An 18,209-nucleotide genomic window follows, 5' to 3' on the forward strand; every position below is an offset into this window, starting at 1 on the left:
ACACACATACACACACAAATAATGTAGTTAAAAAAAAAAAATCTACTTTTACATACATACACAACTACAAGAATGGCATTTGAAAGTGAACTGTGAAATGGTGGCATGTTGAAAAATAAAATCTCCACATGTTAGTGAAATTTAAAAAAAAAAAAAATACTAAACTACATTTGCCCTCATTTTAAAACTTTTTCATAATTCAGGAAAAAGGTTACAAGATAACTAAGAAAAAACTTAGTACCGTTTCATATTATTAATAAATAAATAAAAATAAATAAATAAAAAGTTACTGAAGGCATAAAATTTACCTTCAATATTACATAGAATGGAAGGTTTTGATCATGCAAGCTGAACACAGAACTTAACCTTAAACAACGAAGTGATTTTCACATTCTTTTCTACACAAATGCAAAAAAGCTTAAGTTTATTAATGATATAGCACTGAATAATAATGATAAATGAAAAAATATATGGTTTTTTACCAGCTAATTGAATAACCCATCCCTGATTTGGCTGTGATAGCATTTTGAAGTTTAGAAAAAAAAAATCCCCAAAAAAAAGCACTGGTAAAGAACTCTACAGTGTATGACAAAAGTAGTTAAAAATGATGTGAAAAGACAGACGATCTAGTGAAAATGATTGAATTTGAACAATGGATGGTGAGGTGAGGGTAAATATCAACACCCATATTAACAGAAAATTACAACAAATGAATGAGTGGATAATAATCTACCAAGATGCTTGTAATTGTTAATTTAGGTTATTGTGTTCTATCTAGAATAGATATCCAGTTTGTCAGGAGACATGCCTGACACTCACATATACTAGTCTGAGAGAGAGAGAAAAAAACTTCCATGTAAATGGCTGTTCATTATTTGGAATTTTTAAGTTGGGGGATATGAAAAGTGTAAACACTATACAGAGAAACTTTAGGGGGATGTATATTAAAAAAAAAACAACTTTTAACTTAAAATCTCAAGTTCTCTTTTTTTCTGATTTTTTCAAGATACAATTTGACAGCTTTGTTCCCAAATCATTATCTTATTTATATAAAGGTTTAAAAAAGAAACTACTTGTTTAAAATGCTTTAATTTCATTGAAAATAAAATGCTACATAGAACTGACATGTTTTGTGAAAAGGCTCATTGTAAAAAGAGGAACAAATCACACTAAGTGAATTAATAAGGAAATTGTTATAAACTGATAGAAGTGTGTTCAACAGTAAATAATGCTGTTTTTTTTTTCTTCTTTAAATGCAGTTTTCATTATAAAATTACAACAGGTCATAAAAGAAGCATGCATACAATGTCAATGAGTAACAATTGAACTCATCTCACATAACAAAAAAAAATATTAATACATTTGCTGGGGAAGAGGAGGAATTATAAATTATTTCATCTAATTATTAGTGAATGTTAGACAAAGCAAAGTTATTCTAATTTGGGACAATTACTTCTTTAATGAAATTAAAAAGATTTTCAGAAAAAAAAAAAATTCTTTTCGTTTTGTATAAAAAGTCAAAAGGAACAATTAAAATATTGAAATTAAGATTCAACAAAATATAGCCAAAAATTTCCATTGAAAATCATTTTAACATTAATATATGAAAGAAGAACAGAGATTAACAAAATCAACTCGTTAGAGAGTGGTGTGTTATTTACTACAGGCAAATAATTACATTACAATCTTTTTTTAATTTTTCAAGTGAACCAAATATAATTAATTTGTTTGTTACTTAAAATTGTTTGTTAACAGAAGTGTTATGTTGCCTCCATCATATAAATATAAACAGTCATTATGTATGTACACACACAGTGTATGTATAAGCACAGCTAGACTAGAAAAGTAAAGTTCGACAAAGAAGAATTTGTTCAAAATAAAGAAAAAAATTGCTTTGACACCAATTACCTCCATAAAATACAAAGTAATATTTTTAATGCTATTATTACTAAAAGTGAATTTATTCTATGTACCACAAGTGATTGTAGATCAATAGTATTGAGTACAATTCAATACAAAGAGAGAAAAGGCACAAGATAAATCCCATCGAAATGGAAAAGGGATTTTTATTATTAACAAGTTAAAATTGAAAATCTTACATTATATATTTTGTTACTGCTCATTTTGTAAACATTAAAATTGAAACAGCAACCCAATGAGTTATTTAACCATCAGATCAATTGATAGGAATAACTATTTAATCCAGTTAATTAAGACAAATTAAGCACTAAAATGTTCATAAATTAAATTAGCTAAGATAATGACTAAAATATATACTATATGTCTTAATGAGAAACAACTTTAAAATTTTTTAAATTATAAAACTAGTAATTTTAATGGCATTTTAACAGCTGGTTAATTAATGTAGGAACAATACTATTTAAAAATCTCAATATTTGGCTTTCTTCCCTTCCCCCCACCCAATTTGTTTATTCTTTTAAAAATTAAAATGATAAATATATAAACACAGCATCTAATTTGAAGTGACTGTATTTACATCTTAGAATTCGCTAAACTATATTTGGTTGTCAATAAGACAATCTCCCATAATTGTTTATCACTCATACTTTCCAGCTTTCAAGATTTACTGGTTAAATAACTGGGTTACTTTACCAGTGTTCCCTATATATGTGATGTGTGTGTGTGTGTGTGTATGTGTGTGTGTGTGTGTGTACAGGTATAGGTGTGTAGCCAAATGGTTAGTATCGATGTCATCATCATAAAGATGACAGTTCAACTACTAGACCAGGCGGCGTATTGTGTCCTTGAGCAAGGCACTTCATTTCACACTGCTCCAGTTTAAATCAGCTGAAAGTATCAGCCAAATACTGGTGCAACCCTCTCTCTCCCCTTCCAGTTATCACATCCTCCATGTTTTGCTGGATCAAAAGTGGGAGGGCCCAGAAGGTGTCTATGTCTGCTCACAACTACTTAGGCACCTAAAGCAATTAGCAAAAGCAAAGTACATACTACCAAGTCACACTCATTTATGAGTGACAGTTTTGCTGCTGGTTTAGATGTGTGGAAGTTTATACATGTGTGTGTTTATATGAGTACATTGATATGTGTATATTTATGTGTATATGTGTATACACACATCCATCCATACATACACACATGCATGTGTTTGTGAAGGAAGAAAATAGATTTCAATTCCTAAAGGGACAAAATTATTGAATTTTTAATTTTTATATGATTGGCTGAATGTAACTGAATCAGTCACTACTATAATACACTGAAAAATTCGTTTTTGCATTATTATATTTGGTAATTGAATGCTTATAATTCAGGCATTCGTTTTAGGAAGGAGGGGAAAAAATCAATTAGCATTTATAGAAGAAATGTTTTTCTTTCAAAAACAAATTCAAGTCACATCTCATTAGAGTTATTCTTTCTATTCCTTGAATAGCAATATATAATTTTGAATTACAAGAAAATATGTTAACCCAACAAAGAACATTAGGCTGCAATGAATAGTTAATCCAATACTGATAATATATTTTTTAAAAATCAAGTTTTTAAAACCAACAGTAAATGCTGAATAACATACAATACTATCAGAATTAAAATGGCAGTTTACTCTTGGAAAATCTAAGATTCCAGGTATTTTACCTAACAAGTTTATAAATAGCCTCCAAAGTGGTCTAACCATTCTTTGCAAATTTATAAATATGTAATAATTTTGTACACACTAAAATATAAACAGTTGAGCTCACTGGTTCATAGCTTTTAAAACACAAAATAAGCCTGATTCAGAAATTCACTTTCTGATCATGGAGTTTCATGTTCAGTGAGGCACCTTCGGTAAGTGACTCCTACGAGAGTCCAGAGCCAACCAAAGCCACAAGGCTGTAAAACTGGTAGAATGGAAACCCAAAGAAGCCTGTTCTTATATGTGTATACATGTCTGTGTACATTTGCATGTGTGAGTTAGTATATATTTCGTTTGTCTTCACGTGAGTTCACTGGATGTAAACAATGGCCTTGCTAATGGTGTTTGCTAGAAATCCACCACAAAAGCAGGTCTGGGCTCGAGATATAGGATGTTAGTAAACAAAAAGCTCATTCCAGTTCTCCATGTAAACATGTTCATGTTGTTTGTTGATAGATTGAGAGATAATTAACTCGTTTGGCAAAAGATGGGGTTAGTGACAGGAAGAGACACCTACCCACCCCCCTCCACTATACTTTTTGTGCGACCCATGCAAGTGTGGAGAAGTAGACGTTGAAACAATCATCATCATTTAACGTCCGTTGTCCATGCTGGCATGGGTTGGATGGCTTGACCAGGCTGGCACGCTGGGAGGCTGCACCAGACTCCAGTCTAATTTGACATGGTTTTCTACAGCTGGATGCCCTTCCTAATGCCAACTACTCTGAGAGTGTAATGGGTGCTTTTACATGCCACCGGCACAGGTGCCATTCGCATGATACTAGAGTGCTTTTATGTGATGCTGGCACGAGCCCGTGATGATGAAAACAAGTTGTATCTAACCCAACTAATGAAACTAAGTTTACTCTGATAAAACAACTTCCAGAATAAACTCAGCAATACTTTGCATTCAATTTTACTTTATGAATATATGTCTATGAATCTATTCCTTTTAATTGCAAAACTTCAGTGGTTGAAATTCTTATGCAATTAACTGAATACACAAAGTAATGATCAGTCATACAATACTGTAGTTACATTTACACATGCATCATTATCTGCTTTCCATGCTGGCCTAGGTCGGACAGTTTGACAGGATTCAATAAGTCAGAGGGCCATGTTGTGCTCCAATGTCTTAGTTTTGGCATGGTTTCTACAGCTGGATGCTCTTCCTAATAACACTTTACAGAGTACACTGGGAGCTTTTTACATGGAACCAGCATTTTTAGCAGGATTGCCTTGTAACTTGCAAGACTGAAGTGTCCCCACAACAAAGGAGAATAAGAGAGTGATGATTTAAGATGAGGTAGGGATTATATAAAACAAAAATAAAACATTACTCAAAAGTATGTTATATTTTTTATCTTTTTTTTTAATGTGAAAAATCCCAGTTTAAAGCTGCACGAAACAAAATCTGTTTTATCTGTTAGAAAATTAACACAGACCAACTTCTTGTTCTTCAAATAATACATATGATCCATCTCCCAATCATTAATTCGAGTATCCATTTCCTTGTACAGGTCTTAACAAGTGACAAGACTTGTAGTTTGCACAAGAATGACACTTCAAATGTTATTGGTATCCAGTTGATAAATTCTGTGATCTATGACTATACAATTTCTAACTGCTGCCAATTCATGCAATTCCACAATGGCATAAAACTGTTAAAATTTTCAGCTGTTTTCTTCTAAGAATCTTCTCATAACCGACAGAACAAGAGATGGGTAATACTATGTCATCAACATCATCATATCATTCATGACTGAGAAGTAACCAGTTCTTCACCTGCTAGAGTATTGCGATACTCTAGATCATTATCTTGACCTACATATACCTCAATCTGTTCTTGTCACCATCATGTGGAGGGAAAGGATGCCGCATCTACAGCTTTAAAACCAGCTGTAGATGTAATGGATCTACAGCTGTAAAACCAGCTTTTTGGGACAAAGAAAAAAAAATGTTCAGTAATCTTTTGATTAGATGAATCACATCCAATCATGTGATGCTTTTGGTGAGCTATTTATGGATGAATTATTGATGTGGTGTTTGATGGAAGCGACAGTTTAAATTAACATTTACAACAGCTGAGTAGGTACATTGTAAGTATATGTATCAACAAGCAATACAACTTGTCTATTCTTCAGGGTCATCACTCTCAAATTCTCAGTCATGCTTTATGTCTCCAGTCAATTTTGCTAGTTATATAAGATCGCTAAACATAATTCACAGGATGTGAATTCTTTACATTTTTTCTTCTTCTTTTGTCACTTCCTGCTCTGTTGCAAGCTTCCTCAACTAGAGGCCCATCAAATCTCAGGTAACACCAGTTAAGCCCAGTAATCAGCAGTATTTAGGCTTCTGTCTTCTCATAATGAAGCTTCTTGAATCCAATGTAATATCTTTTTCATCAGAACAACCATCTGTTCATAGGGTTTAATGATCTAAATCTTTGACATTCTAGTAGCACTGGTCCTGATAATCACTCTGGACCTGACCTTAGTAACCTGTTTAGGATAATCACTGCATTACACTAGAATCTTTTCTACATCATCTTTTCTTTTTACATGTTGCTGCTATTACTTTCTTCAATGATAGTCTGGATAATTGGGAATACCTAGGAGTTACTGCAATGTGTAATCCAATCTTGAATGCCACTCATTGTGGATACAGGCATAGCTGGGTTTACAAAGTTTGTTTCACAATGAGAAGCCACATTCAACCCCACAGCCATTGCATCTTGGTCAAGCCATGCTAATGAACCTGAATAAATATAATCAATGGAAGCCCATCACATGCACTGGACACATGATTTGAAAGGGTCAGCTTTGTTACTGTGCCACACTGATTCTGTCTAAGGTTGTCTGAAAAAAATCAGCCATTAACACCTATAGCTTGATAAATAGACAGTTCAGTCAATCAAACACCTGGAATACTCATCGTTGAAACTGATGGAAGACTCATTTACTTCTGTCTTTACTAATAAATGACTATGGTTTATAAACCAATCCATAGGCCTTATAAGGACCAGAAACCAACACATACTCCAAACTTATTCATGCTGTTAACCTTGAAACAACCTACCTGAAGTCAGACCTGGTTCTATCATACAAAACCTCTAATTTTAAAGTGTATTTAAATTAAAACATCCCAACCTATTCTTATGTCAGAATCTTTTCTGATGTTAAATTTCAAATACCAACCAAATCAATAATGACAAAGTTATTTTAGTAAATGCCATCAAATTCTTGATTACTTTCAGACAGTCTGTTTTATAAAAAATAAGGCTATGAAAGGATTGAGTTCATTACTCTAAACGACAAAAACTGTTTACATTCAACTTACTTCCAGCAAGTCCAAGCTATTTTTTCTTGATATGGATATATCAACCATTTGACTTATCCCTTATGAGGCTTTTCACATCCTTTTGCTATTCTTCAATTACTAAATTTAGCCATGTTCATACGTCCCAACAATGACATGTGGGTTAAGAGATACGCAATACGTTAAACCATAGGCTAATGTAATTAATGACAAAAACAAAATGCCATCTCTTCATTGCCTGATTCAAAATTACCTTTCTATAATTCATTGAAATAGTCTAACTAGAATAAATCAGACATCAGTTGAATAAGACATAAGCATGAAATAGTATTGTGTATTAGCATTATTTTATCATGGAAGCTTTCAGAATAACTTCCTTCATATCAAATCAAATAGACATTCAATGTTAAGCTACACGTACCAAATGTTTTTTTCATTCACAAATGGAAAAGAAAAACCTTATGTAATTAACTGAAATTTACTTTATTTGCATATGCAATTAACCAGTCAATTTTTACATTGCAATTTCATAAGTTATGCAATTAAGCATAATCTACTGTAATTGGATTATAAATCTGAAACATATTGATCAGAGAGTTGTCACTGTTGTTTAATTCCAAGTCGGCCCTGACTGAGTAGATCTATGATCAGAAATATTCCAGGCAAGACAGTCCCAATTTTTTTGTACATCTAGGACTCCATTCTCTATTGTGTTCTTTTTTTTAAAGACAACAAGATGTGATTTGAGAGAAACTAGTTGCTATATCTAGCAGCTCAGACAACTAGCAAGTTTTAGCCTCATCATTTTGTTTTCTTTAATAAAATGTTTTGCTTCGTTTAAGCAATTTAGTCACTACGTGTGGGTGTGTGCATAGAATGGGATCAAACTCCCAAAAGCATCCATGTAAAACTTCAACACTCGTTTTAATATGCCATAGACAAACCATCTTGTCCATGGTTTAATAGAGTAAAAATATTGAAGCTGATCACATGTATTGATTAGCAAACAAGCTAAATCATTTTTAGAAATATGACAGCCCAGAAATATTTACACATGTTACTTGCATTGTAGAGTTTAAAGAACTGATACTTTTGTCCACATCATTTACTAGATGTGTGTACAATATTAAACTATACACACAATTTCAGAGTTTGTAAAACATTTAATGATTTAATAAAAACTTAAATTATTAATGAGATTTTTTTTTTTTTTTTTGCTTTGAACTAAAGCAGGAAAAAAATTTCTTAGTCATATTTTTATCAAATTTTGATTAAAACTACCTCAATTGTTGAAAAATAAATTGCAGCCCAATGAGTTAATATATTTTCTTTTTTAAGAGCTCATGATTGTAAAAGCCAGTTTTCCTAACATCAGCTGTAATATTGCTATTACAATATATTATTATTATAAATAATTACAATAAAAATTTCCTTAGAAAATAGAAATTTTAATTTATTTACATGCTTCAAAGTATATCTAAAACTCAATCTGTTATGATAATAAACATTTCGCTTGAAAAAAAAAAAAAAATGAACATATAAGGAAGAAAGAGGTATGAAAGAATAAATTTGATATGATATAAAATATCGTGAATGGTCATTTGTGAAGAGCAAAGGCCAGAAGGAATGTCAAATAAACTCAGTATCCAAGCAGACCTAATATCTACAAAGGAGAAGAATACTTACGAACTAGAACTGGAACGAGATTGCGATCTTGAAGAACTTGAGCTTAGAGAACGTGACCAGCTTCCTTTTCTTTTCTTTTTATCAGATTTTGGACACGTTTCTTCAGCCCGATCTTTTCTTTTCTTTTCGTCTAAGAAATAAAAATAAACAAGTTTCCATCAACTTCTGGGAAGTCATAAGGTTAGGAAAACAATAAATTTGTCGTATTTTCTAACCAAGTAGCAAAAGAAAAAACTTAAAAGCTTTGGAGTGTAAACTATATAAATGAAATTTTAAATGTTATGGTATAAACAATACTGACATATGTACATTATTCATCTTCAAAAATAAGAAAATCTATTCTAAGACCCTAATACAAAAACCATCTAAGTTACATTGATTTTCAGGCAACTTGTGTACATTTTGGGACTGTGGGTCTTTAATTCTACTGCCAACAGAATCAACAATAAATGTAAATATAATGTAAACACAGAAACACACACACCAAGAAACACATTCATATATACACAGCATTGGCCAAAAATCCAGAGCACTTTCAGCAAATAAATGCCTTCAACAGACAAATTAAAAAGAAATGTAGCATGAGGGTCATATGTATTTGGATGAAATGTGTGACCTGGCTAGTCTTTTAGATTATATGCACAGTTCATCTGACAAACTTTCATACTGTTTCTGTTAACTCGATTTCAAATTCAAGAATTTGGTGGACATGGGACTACAGTAAAAGACATTAGCTCAAGATGCTACACAGGGAAATCAAATGATTGTGATAGGAAAATGAATTTCTTAATCACACTTGCATATTTATATGCAGACCCAAAACAAATGTGTGTGTAGATAATGGAAAAAAACTCATAGATGTGTAATGTTAACCAGCACAAACAACAGCACAAAGGAACTGAAAGAAAAAAAACTTGCTATAAAAGGAATAAACTATGACATGCAAAATAGAAACCTGCACTAGTTATGTGTATGAAGGATGACAATGGGGTACACATGTGCAAGCAATCAAATATGAAAAGATCCAAGGAAAGAAATTCATGAACTGTTTGATTTTTTTTGCTTACATAAGCATAAGCAGTAATGGAGAAAGGGGACCCTTAGTCTTGTCTTGCATGTGCCAGATAAAATTCAATGAAGTAGATTTTCTATGGCCTAATGCTCTTATCACAACCGCTCACCTCTTTCCAAGCAAGGTTGCTCCTAATCTTTTGACCACAAGCAGCACAATGCCCAGGATTGTTTCCATGAAAGATTGCAAATAAATGAGACCACTTGTATGATGGTTATATTCATTTAATGTCAAAGCAAGGAAATATGAATATACAGAGGTGAATATGATGGGCTTCTTTCAGTTTCTATCTCCCAAATCTACACATAAGGATTTGGTTGGCCCAGCTACAAAAGACATTTGCCCAAGATGTCATGCAGCAGGACAGAGTCCAAGACCACATGATTGCAAAGCACACTTCTTAACCATGTAGCTATGCATCCACCTCTATAAATACATATATAATGCTGAGGGAAAGAAGAAAAAAAGAAAGGAGAGGAAGAGATGCAATGCAGTTTGGTCTTGTGCCAGGAAGGGCTATTACTGATGCCATCTTTCTAGTGAGACAACTTCAGAAGTATCTCACTGGGAATAAATCTCTATAACTAGCATTTGTTGACCTAGAAAAAGCTTTTGACAGGATTCCTCATTGTGATCTGGTGGTCACTAAGGAAGTTTGGAGTAGATAAACGGCTCGTCAGAGTTGTACAAGCCATGTACAGAAGCGTAGTCAGCAGGGTGAGGGTGCAACAGGACTGTCCTCAGACCCCTTCTGTTTATTTTAGTCTTCCAAACCATATCAGACTTTGAGACTGATTACCTATGGGCATTTCCTTATGCTAAAAACTTAGTTCTTATAGCTATAGCAGAATTCTAGACAGGAAAACAAAACTTAAAATTGAGAGGCCTCCAAGTGAATTTAAAAGTGACTAAGTTATAAAGAGGAAGGAAGACTGGACCAGACTACCTTCAGAAGAATGGCTATGTTTGATATTTAGAAAAGGAGTATGTAGGAATTTCATATGATGCACCCAGTATAAACTACAGATGCAAAAGAGGATCAGTGGGATCATAAGCAGACTAAGAGAGAAGGTAAACTTCACATGTGGCAGGTACACAGGATCGGTAAGTACTTAGAGCACATGTGAAATAGTCTCCCTTCAATGCCCATTGCAGCTCTACGAGTAGTTGATAGCTTCTATTAGTTAGGGAATCAAATTAGGAGTAGGGTGGGTGTTCTGAAAGCATAGTAACCAGAATAAGGACCGATTGGGAAATGGTTAGGAAGCTATTGTCTCTGCTGGCAACAAAGGGCTTTTCCTTCAGAGAAAAGAGATTGAATGCTGCCTGCATGTGAAGCTTGATGCTACATGGTTATAAGAGGACCTGGAACACATGATTAGCAAAGTCTAAAAAGGAATGGAACAAACATGTTCTGATGAAAGTGTAATGCTGGAGTCCACATACAATCAAGCACAAATAAATCAAAAGAAGAACTGAACACAAAGGGAGTCAAATACAATGCAAGAGAGATGATTTAATATGGACATGTGATGTACATGTAGGACAGCTGTATAAATGCTGCATGCTCAACATAACTGGAACCTGTGGAACCACGCCTAATATCAAACAAGCTTTTTCCTTCATACTCTTACTTTCATCTTTCCTCTTCTCAATTTCAATGCACTATGCCACCAGTGAGACAAAGGATGGCAGTGAATGTCTTGTATTCACCTATATTGCTTCCAATGTAACAGGATGCCACTGGATATATCTAAGACCCACACCAACACTCCACCCGTCTCCCCTTTCTCATCTTTACCATTCTAATGTTTTACCTATCTTGAAACATATACATAACAAACCTAATCCAATATACATGTAACTCATACACTATACTCCCTCCCTCACTGGTCATTTGATATCAATGTCTATCACTTACTCTGAAAGGTATGTAGAGATTGGGCTAAAAATGGAATGTGTGAGCATTTGAGTCCAACCCTGACTCAAACTAACAACTTAAACAAGGAAAATGGATGGATTGTAATGAAGATTATACTAAAAACTTTTTATATTTTATTTTCCTGCTACCATGAGTTGTGTAGAGTTTTTTTCTGAGGCAGCATCTCACAGCCAGAGACTCTCCCTATCTTCAATTATTTGTAGCTACTTTGCATGACATACAGGAAAGCAGTGTACCTATTCTAAAAGCAGGATTCAAATATACATCATCCTTACTGAAACAGTTTCTGAACAAATTCAAAGAAATCAATTAACCCTTTTGTTACCATATTTATTTTGAAATGCTCTGGGCTTCTTTCAATTAATTTTAAATATAACAAAGAATTTTGTAAAATAACTTAGTCATTATAAAGCTAGTGTTAGTAACATAAATTGTGACTACGGTTTGGTGCAAGATTTTAATTCAAAACTTATGAAAACAGAACATTTGTGCTACAGAGCCAGAGATGGTTTCAGCCGGGTTGGTATAGAAAGGGTTAAGAACATTATCAATTTTTCACAACCATCATCATTTTGACTAAGACGTGAATTTTAACAACTTCTGCATTTTAAGAGAATAATATCAGTTGAATCATACAAAACCACAAACCACAACTGAATTTTGGCTATGAAACATGCTGATTAATAAAGTGAGAGTTGCTTTAGATAAAGCTAACATATATCTAAAGGAAAAAAATGCTTTAACAATTCAGCATTTGGAAAGATATTCTTGCAATTTTCAGAGAATTTTATGAAAGCTATTTTCTGTAGAAATCAATTATTTCCATTGATCTGCAGCAACTCTAACCAGAAGTTAGGTTTGCAATCATAACTGATGAATCAGTTGAATGATTAGATCTAAAATATATATTACTGATACAATAATTACACAGAAACCAAAGCAATTTATTCCAACATGTAGATACCTAAACTGTAACATTACAATAGTTTAATGAACAGTTTTTTTTCTTCATTATGCTGAATATCATTAATGAAACTAATCTATTTCGTAACAATCTCAACTGTAGACAACTTGTATTTTTTTTTAATGAAATTATGACTGATATCTAATATTCAGAATAATTTTGCTAAAATACGTATTCTGGTAGCAATAAAATAGCCTTCCTTTGCCCCCAAAAATTACATTTGCATCATGAATCTTTTTATTAATTCAAGTCATGTTAGACAAAAAAATATAATAAAGGGAAGTAACCATGCAACGTTGACAATTTAAAAAAGGAGAGGCCATCCTATACTTCATATTTTATTATATATTTCAACTTTATGCGGCTGTTTCACTATACTGCTAACAATGCTTTCTCTTCTTCCTCAGACTAACAATTTTTTTTTTTAATCATTACAAAACTTCTTACAGCAAGTAGGTCTTTTATAAATTGTTAGCAAATTCCAGAATTTGTAATGAAATGTTACAAAGGAACAAACCAACTGACAATGACAAAGTAGAGACAATAGGATATTTAACAAATTACATGTTCATACCATAAGTAAAACTTTGAAAATTCTAAAACTGCTTCATATAAATATTCTTAAACATAAGAAACTGACAAGAGTCAGGCAGCATTTATCAAAATGAAGATTTTATTTCACACTTGATTCAAGATAACACCCACAAAACAAACAGATCCATTTTGATAAGAAGCAAGATAACTTCAATGTTCTGGAAATACTCTTAGCCATTTAGCATTCTGATTACTGTCAAATGTAATGCTTATTTATTCACATCGTTTTGAATTAATCATATATTATCTCATAGCTTTGAGATTTCAACGATGTGATTCTATATTTCTAGAATGACATTGTAGGCTTGGTGTGAGAGATTGGATCTGGTTGATTTGAATGCAAAACAGGTAGAATACTTGTACCGGATATGACCAGTTTAAATGCTAAAGGACTAAACAGTGTGGATAATTCTAAATCCAGTTAGCATGTGTACCTAGAAATCTCTGGGTCTAAACAAAAGAGTATCAAATTAAATTAAACACCATGAATGAATTTATTTAATTGAATCATACAACCCCAGGACTGAATTTTAGATGGTGAAATCCACTAACTGATAAAAAGAATTATTAGTCATTTCACACAAAGTTGACATATGCCTCAAAGTGAAAATGTTTAAAATTCTAGCATTTTGCTAAACAACATTCAGTTTTTACAAAGACTGGTTTCTATTCCATTGATTTGTAATACCTTCAATCAATGTAATTCTCTTAATCATCAGAAGTTGGAGTTGCAATCATTCACTAAAGAGCCATATTGTTAATTAGACCACATTTGTATAAATATTGTACATATCTCAATATAACCACTTCACTGATAAATGTACAAGTGCCTGTTTTTCCTGACTTATGGATTCTTAGATGACAAAATTAATTTTAAGTCAAAAATTTCATACAAGTACAGTTTACTTCTTAAAGTCAAAAGAAAGAAAAATTGATGAAAAACTTGATGATGCCCTCAGCCAACTTTTGTTCCCAGCCGTTTAGCATAGGCATTAACCACTTCAGTCTTCAATGGACAGAACACTCAACTGAGTCAGGGAGTGAAATTTAAATTCATAGATGTAAGAAACAGCCAACAATGACTTCAACTTATAATTATCCCAACAGATTATAATTGTGTAATGAGTGACATTGTTTTTTTCTTAAAATTAATGCTAATTTTCTATTTCATAATCTGGACTGGTTTGAGTTCAAATCAACCAATGTAACTCCTGTTTTGATAGTAACCTCACTTGTGTTAGCATTTTCCAAGATACACACCTTATAGAGAACACCTAAAGAAATAATTCAAAATAGTTAACTTCTGGCCAGGAAAATCACTTTTGCATTGCGAGTCCAGTTTTAAATTTTGTCATTAAGTCAAATTTTTAAAAAAATAATAATTGAGGGGAAGTAACTACGTAACAGTGACAATTTATATCGAAAAGGTCATCCAAACTATATCTTTTTTTTTTTTTTTAATCTTTATCCAGTTCTCTATATACTGTAGTTTTAGTTGATTTGAAGAACCTAAACAACTACTTTGTCTCTTTCCTCAGATGAGTGAAATAAAAAGAATGAAAAATATCAGCATTGTATGGCTTCACACAGAAAGAGACATTTCTATTTTGATCATCAGGAATTTCAAATGAAATGTTGCAAAAAGAACAGCTCTGAACACCTTGCAGTGTTACTAAAACTCCAGATGTTGCTTTTCAATTTTATTACTTTAATTTGACAAATACTAACAACAAAAAAAGTTAAGACCATCAAGCTAAATCAAAATAAGATATACACAATAAAATATTTACACTGTAACTAAAAAATTTTTAAATTATAAAACTATTTCATGTACTCAAATATAAGAAACTAACTGACAGGAGTAGTCAGGTAGTATTTCTCAAAATTTGAGATTTTATTTTACACACCTGACTCAAGATAATACCCACAAAGTGAACAGTTCATCTTGGATAAGAGGCAAGAAGAAGCTTCAATGTTCAGGGCAAACTCTTAAAAAGTGTGTAAATAGCAAATCCATAAACATGAGGATATAATAGAGTAAACATCAAACTAATGTTGAAAATGATGCTGGAAAATGCTGGCCCTTGCCAACAGGTATCCTAGTTGCAAAATACTTTTAGCTTAACCAGTGGTTCTCAACTAGGGTCCCATATTACCCTTGGGGGTTCACATAAGATTTTGTTGCTGGAGTTTATGTGCAATAAACTGGTTATACTTCTACAATACATAATATTTATTATTTTTTTTTTATACATAATATTTACTTATAAAAATACTTAAGATTCTTTTTAAATATTGAATTGCTATGGGGGGGGGGTCCAATAAAGCAAAACAGAAATCAAAGGAGTCCAATAGGAAAAAATTGGTTGAGAAACACTGGGTTAAACTGCTAGGTACATGTACAAAAGATGGTGGCGAATTCAGTCAAAAGACTTCTAACCAGTGTAGCTTTCAACCAGGAGCAGTCATCAATCAGGTGTGTCCGACTTTCCTCAGGCATTTCAACCCTAAAGCACATCTTCAGCAGTAATGACTAGTTAACAGTCCATCTGGTTTCCAGCATAATCCCTGCAGCTGGTTAAAAAGCCAGCAGCATGTCTGCTCTTCTGCCTATCCCAACCTGCAAGCAGTTATCTTCCTCTCCCTTCTTGCCACCCCCAGAGCAGTCAGCATCTTCCACGCCAAATGTACCAAGAATCTCCTGGAAAAAGTCAAACCTGCCAAACTTCTCCCACCTCAAAAAAATGAGCAGAAGAATATGCAAATATTTAAAAAATTCATATCTCTTCTAATTTCTGCATTATCACTAGATGAAACAGTATAGTGTTTTTTTTTTTTTTTGCTTAGTCATCATTGAAAAGTATTTCATATATATATAACCAAATTAAACAAGCTGTCTTTCAACTGGCCTGTAAAATACATGAACTTGATAATTTATTTCAAGTGTACATGATACATACAATAACATGTGACTAATTTGTAATGAATTGAGGCTTTTCTAAAGCCATCATAAAACACATTGAATTGTAGTAGTTTGCTACACAGGATCTACTAAAGGAAAATTTTTTAAATATCAAAATAATGGTAAGTGATGCACAGGCCCTGCAATGCCCTAGCCTGGACAGTTTTATCTCTGAATGGTCCCTAATGCAACATTTCAAATTAAATTCAATGATCAATCTATTTAACATGACAAATAGCCTAGCAAAGAATGATGTTCCAGCAATGGTTCTTTATGCAGGCATCAGATCAAACTGGCAATACACACACTATTATAGCTTCTTTCTAAACTTATGAAGAATTCCACAATGGATACAATTCTACCCTATTGACCAAATGTATACAATAAAGTGACAATTAGATGCTCAAACAAAATGCAAATATTTACATTTGTGAAAAATATTCCAGCCATACAAGGACCTGATAAACGCATGTTTAAAATTAAAACATATACTATGCAATATGCATTTTCATCATCATCCACTTTTCCATGTTCACATGGATCAGATAGAATTTGTCGAGGTGGATTTTCTTCAGCTGGAAGCCCTTCCAGTTGCCAAGCCACACCTGTTTCCAAGCAAGGTAATATTTCCCCCATGACCAGATATGTTTTCAGATAAGACTGGAAATGAAGGACACTGCTAGCTTAACTGTGACATTCGTTTACAACTATCACACAAAGTTACAATAAGGAGCCACTAACACATGCGCATACACACACACACATCAGGGTTCTTTCAGTTTCTGTCAATCAAATCCTCTGAAAAGACTTGTTCGGCCCAGGGCTATAGAAGACACTTGTGCAAAGTACCACACAGTGGGACTGAACCTGGAGTTATGTAGTTGAGAAGCAAACTTCTTATCACAGCCATGCCGGCACCTATCCACACTTAAGCCTTCACTAATAAACATATGCATTTTTTTTTTTTTATATATCGTTTTTTTTTTTTTTCTTCTCTTTACCCACACGCCGAAAATAAATTATTGAAATCACTTACCTATATTTTTGTCGTCCACTTCCTTTTTGGTCTGTTCAGAAATGATTTCTTTATTTTCAACTTCTTTTTCTACATTATTTTCATTACCAATTACTTTCCCTTTCTTCTTAGCCATTTTGTTATTACTATTATTATTGTTATTATTGTTGTTGTTGTTGGTGGTGGTGCTGTTATTATTGTTGTTGCTGTTATTGTTGTTGTTATTACTATTAGGTAAACTAACAGAACTAGACTGTTCTTTAATTTTAGACTCGACAGGAGAAAGTTTTTCGTCAACAGTAGTTTGTTGTATATCTCTATCTACTAAAACTTCTTTTACTCTATCAGTATTTTCACTCGATTCCTGGGAACTTTCATCAAAAGACTGTTCACTTTCACGCTGTTTTCGCCGTAGTTCTTCCTCTGCAAAGCAAGATGTTCAAAATAAATTAGCTGCTACAAAATCAAAATCAATAATGAAAATAGTCTACAAACAAGCAACGTGTATAATTAACTGAAAAACAAAAATCTATAATTTCTGAGTAAAAACAAACGAAAATAGAATATTCAAAACGCTGAAAAATACATTGCAAATTGCACCAGAATAGATTTTATTAATACAAGATAAACTCGAAATTTTTCTATAAATCTATAGAATTTTTTTTTTTTTTTTTCGTCCAAATCAGACATTTATCTTTCGAGTTAACAGCAATAACTTAATGACAAATACAAAATTAAAAATACAATTAACACAAACTCTGTATTATCTGACATATTAAGAAGGAACGTTCAGATGGTCTGGATCAAGTAAGAGTTTGTTTAATCACTTTCTAAAGGTATAATAAATCTAATTTTTCAGCTTTATTAGATCGAAGAAAAAGGGGGAAAAATGCATCCGGTTTTGTTTTTTTTAAGAATGAAATTTATGAAATGCAAAAAATTATATATATATATAATATATAACGTACTGTTAATTGGGGATAGAATTGCGTCCATTCGAT

At 32.6% G+C, this 18,209-nt stretch overlaps 1 protein-coding gene across 2 annotated transcripts in view; it reads right to left on the reverse strand.

Moving 5' to 3' along the window:
* Positions 1-18,209, reverse strand: part of LOC106877945 (apoptotic chromatin condensation inducer in the nucleus) — a 105,527-nt gene that overhangs the window by 29,042 nt on the left and 58,276 nt on the right. For both annotated transcript variants that reach the window (XM_052973301.1, XM_014927026.2), the window contains exons 5-6: positions 17,230-17,631; positions 8,660-8,789 (exon numbers count right to left, since the gene is read on the reverse strand). In XM_052973301.1, coding sequence (XP_052829261.1) covers positions 8,660-8,789; positions 17,230-17,631 — 532 coding nt within the window. The remainder of the gene's footprint in view (positions 1-8,659; positions 8,790-17,229; positions 17,632-18,209) is intronic.

Source organism: Octopus bimaculoides, chromosome 1 (assembly GCF_001194135.2).
Source record: "Octopus bimaculoides isolate UCB-OBI-ISO-001 chromosome 1, ASM119413v2, whole genome shotgun sequence".
Classification (NCBI taxonomy): domain Eukaryota; kingdom Metazoa; phylum Mollusca; class Cephalopoda; order Octopoda; family Octopodidae; genus Octopus; species Octopus bimaculoides.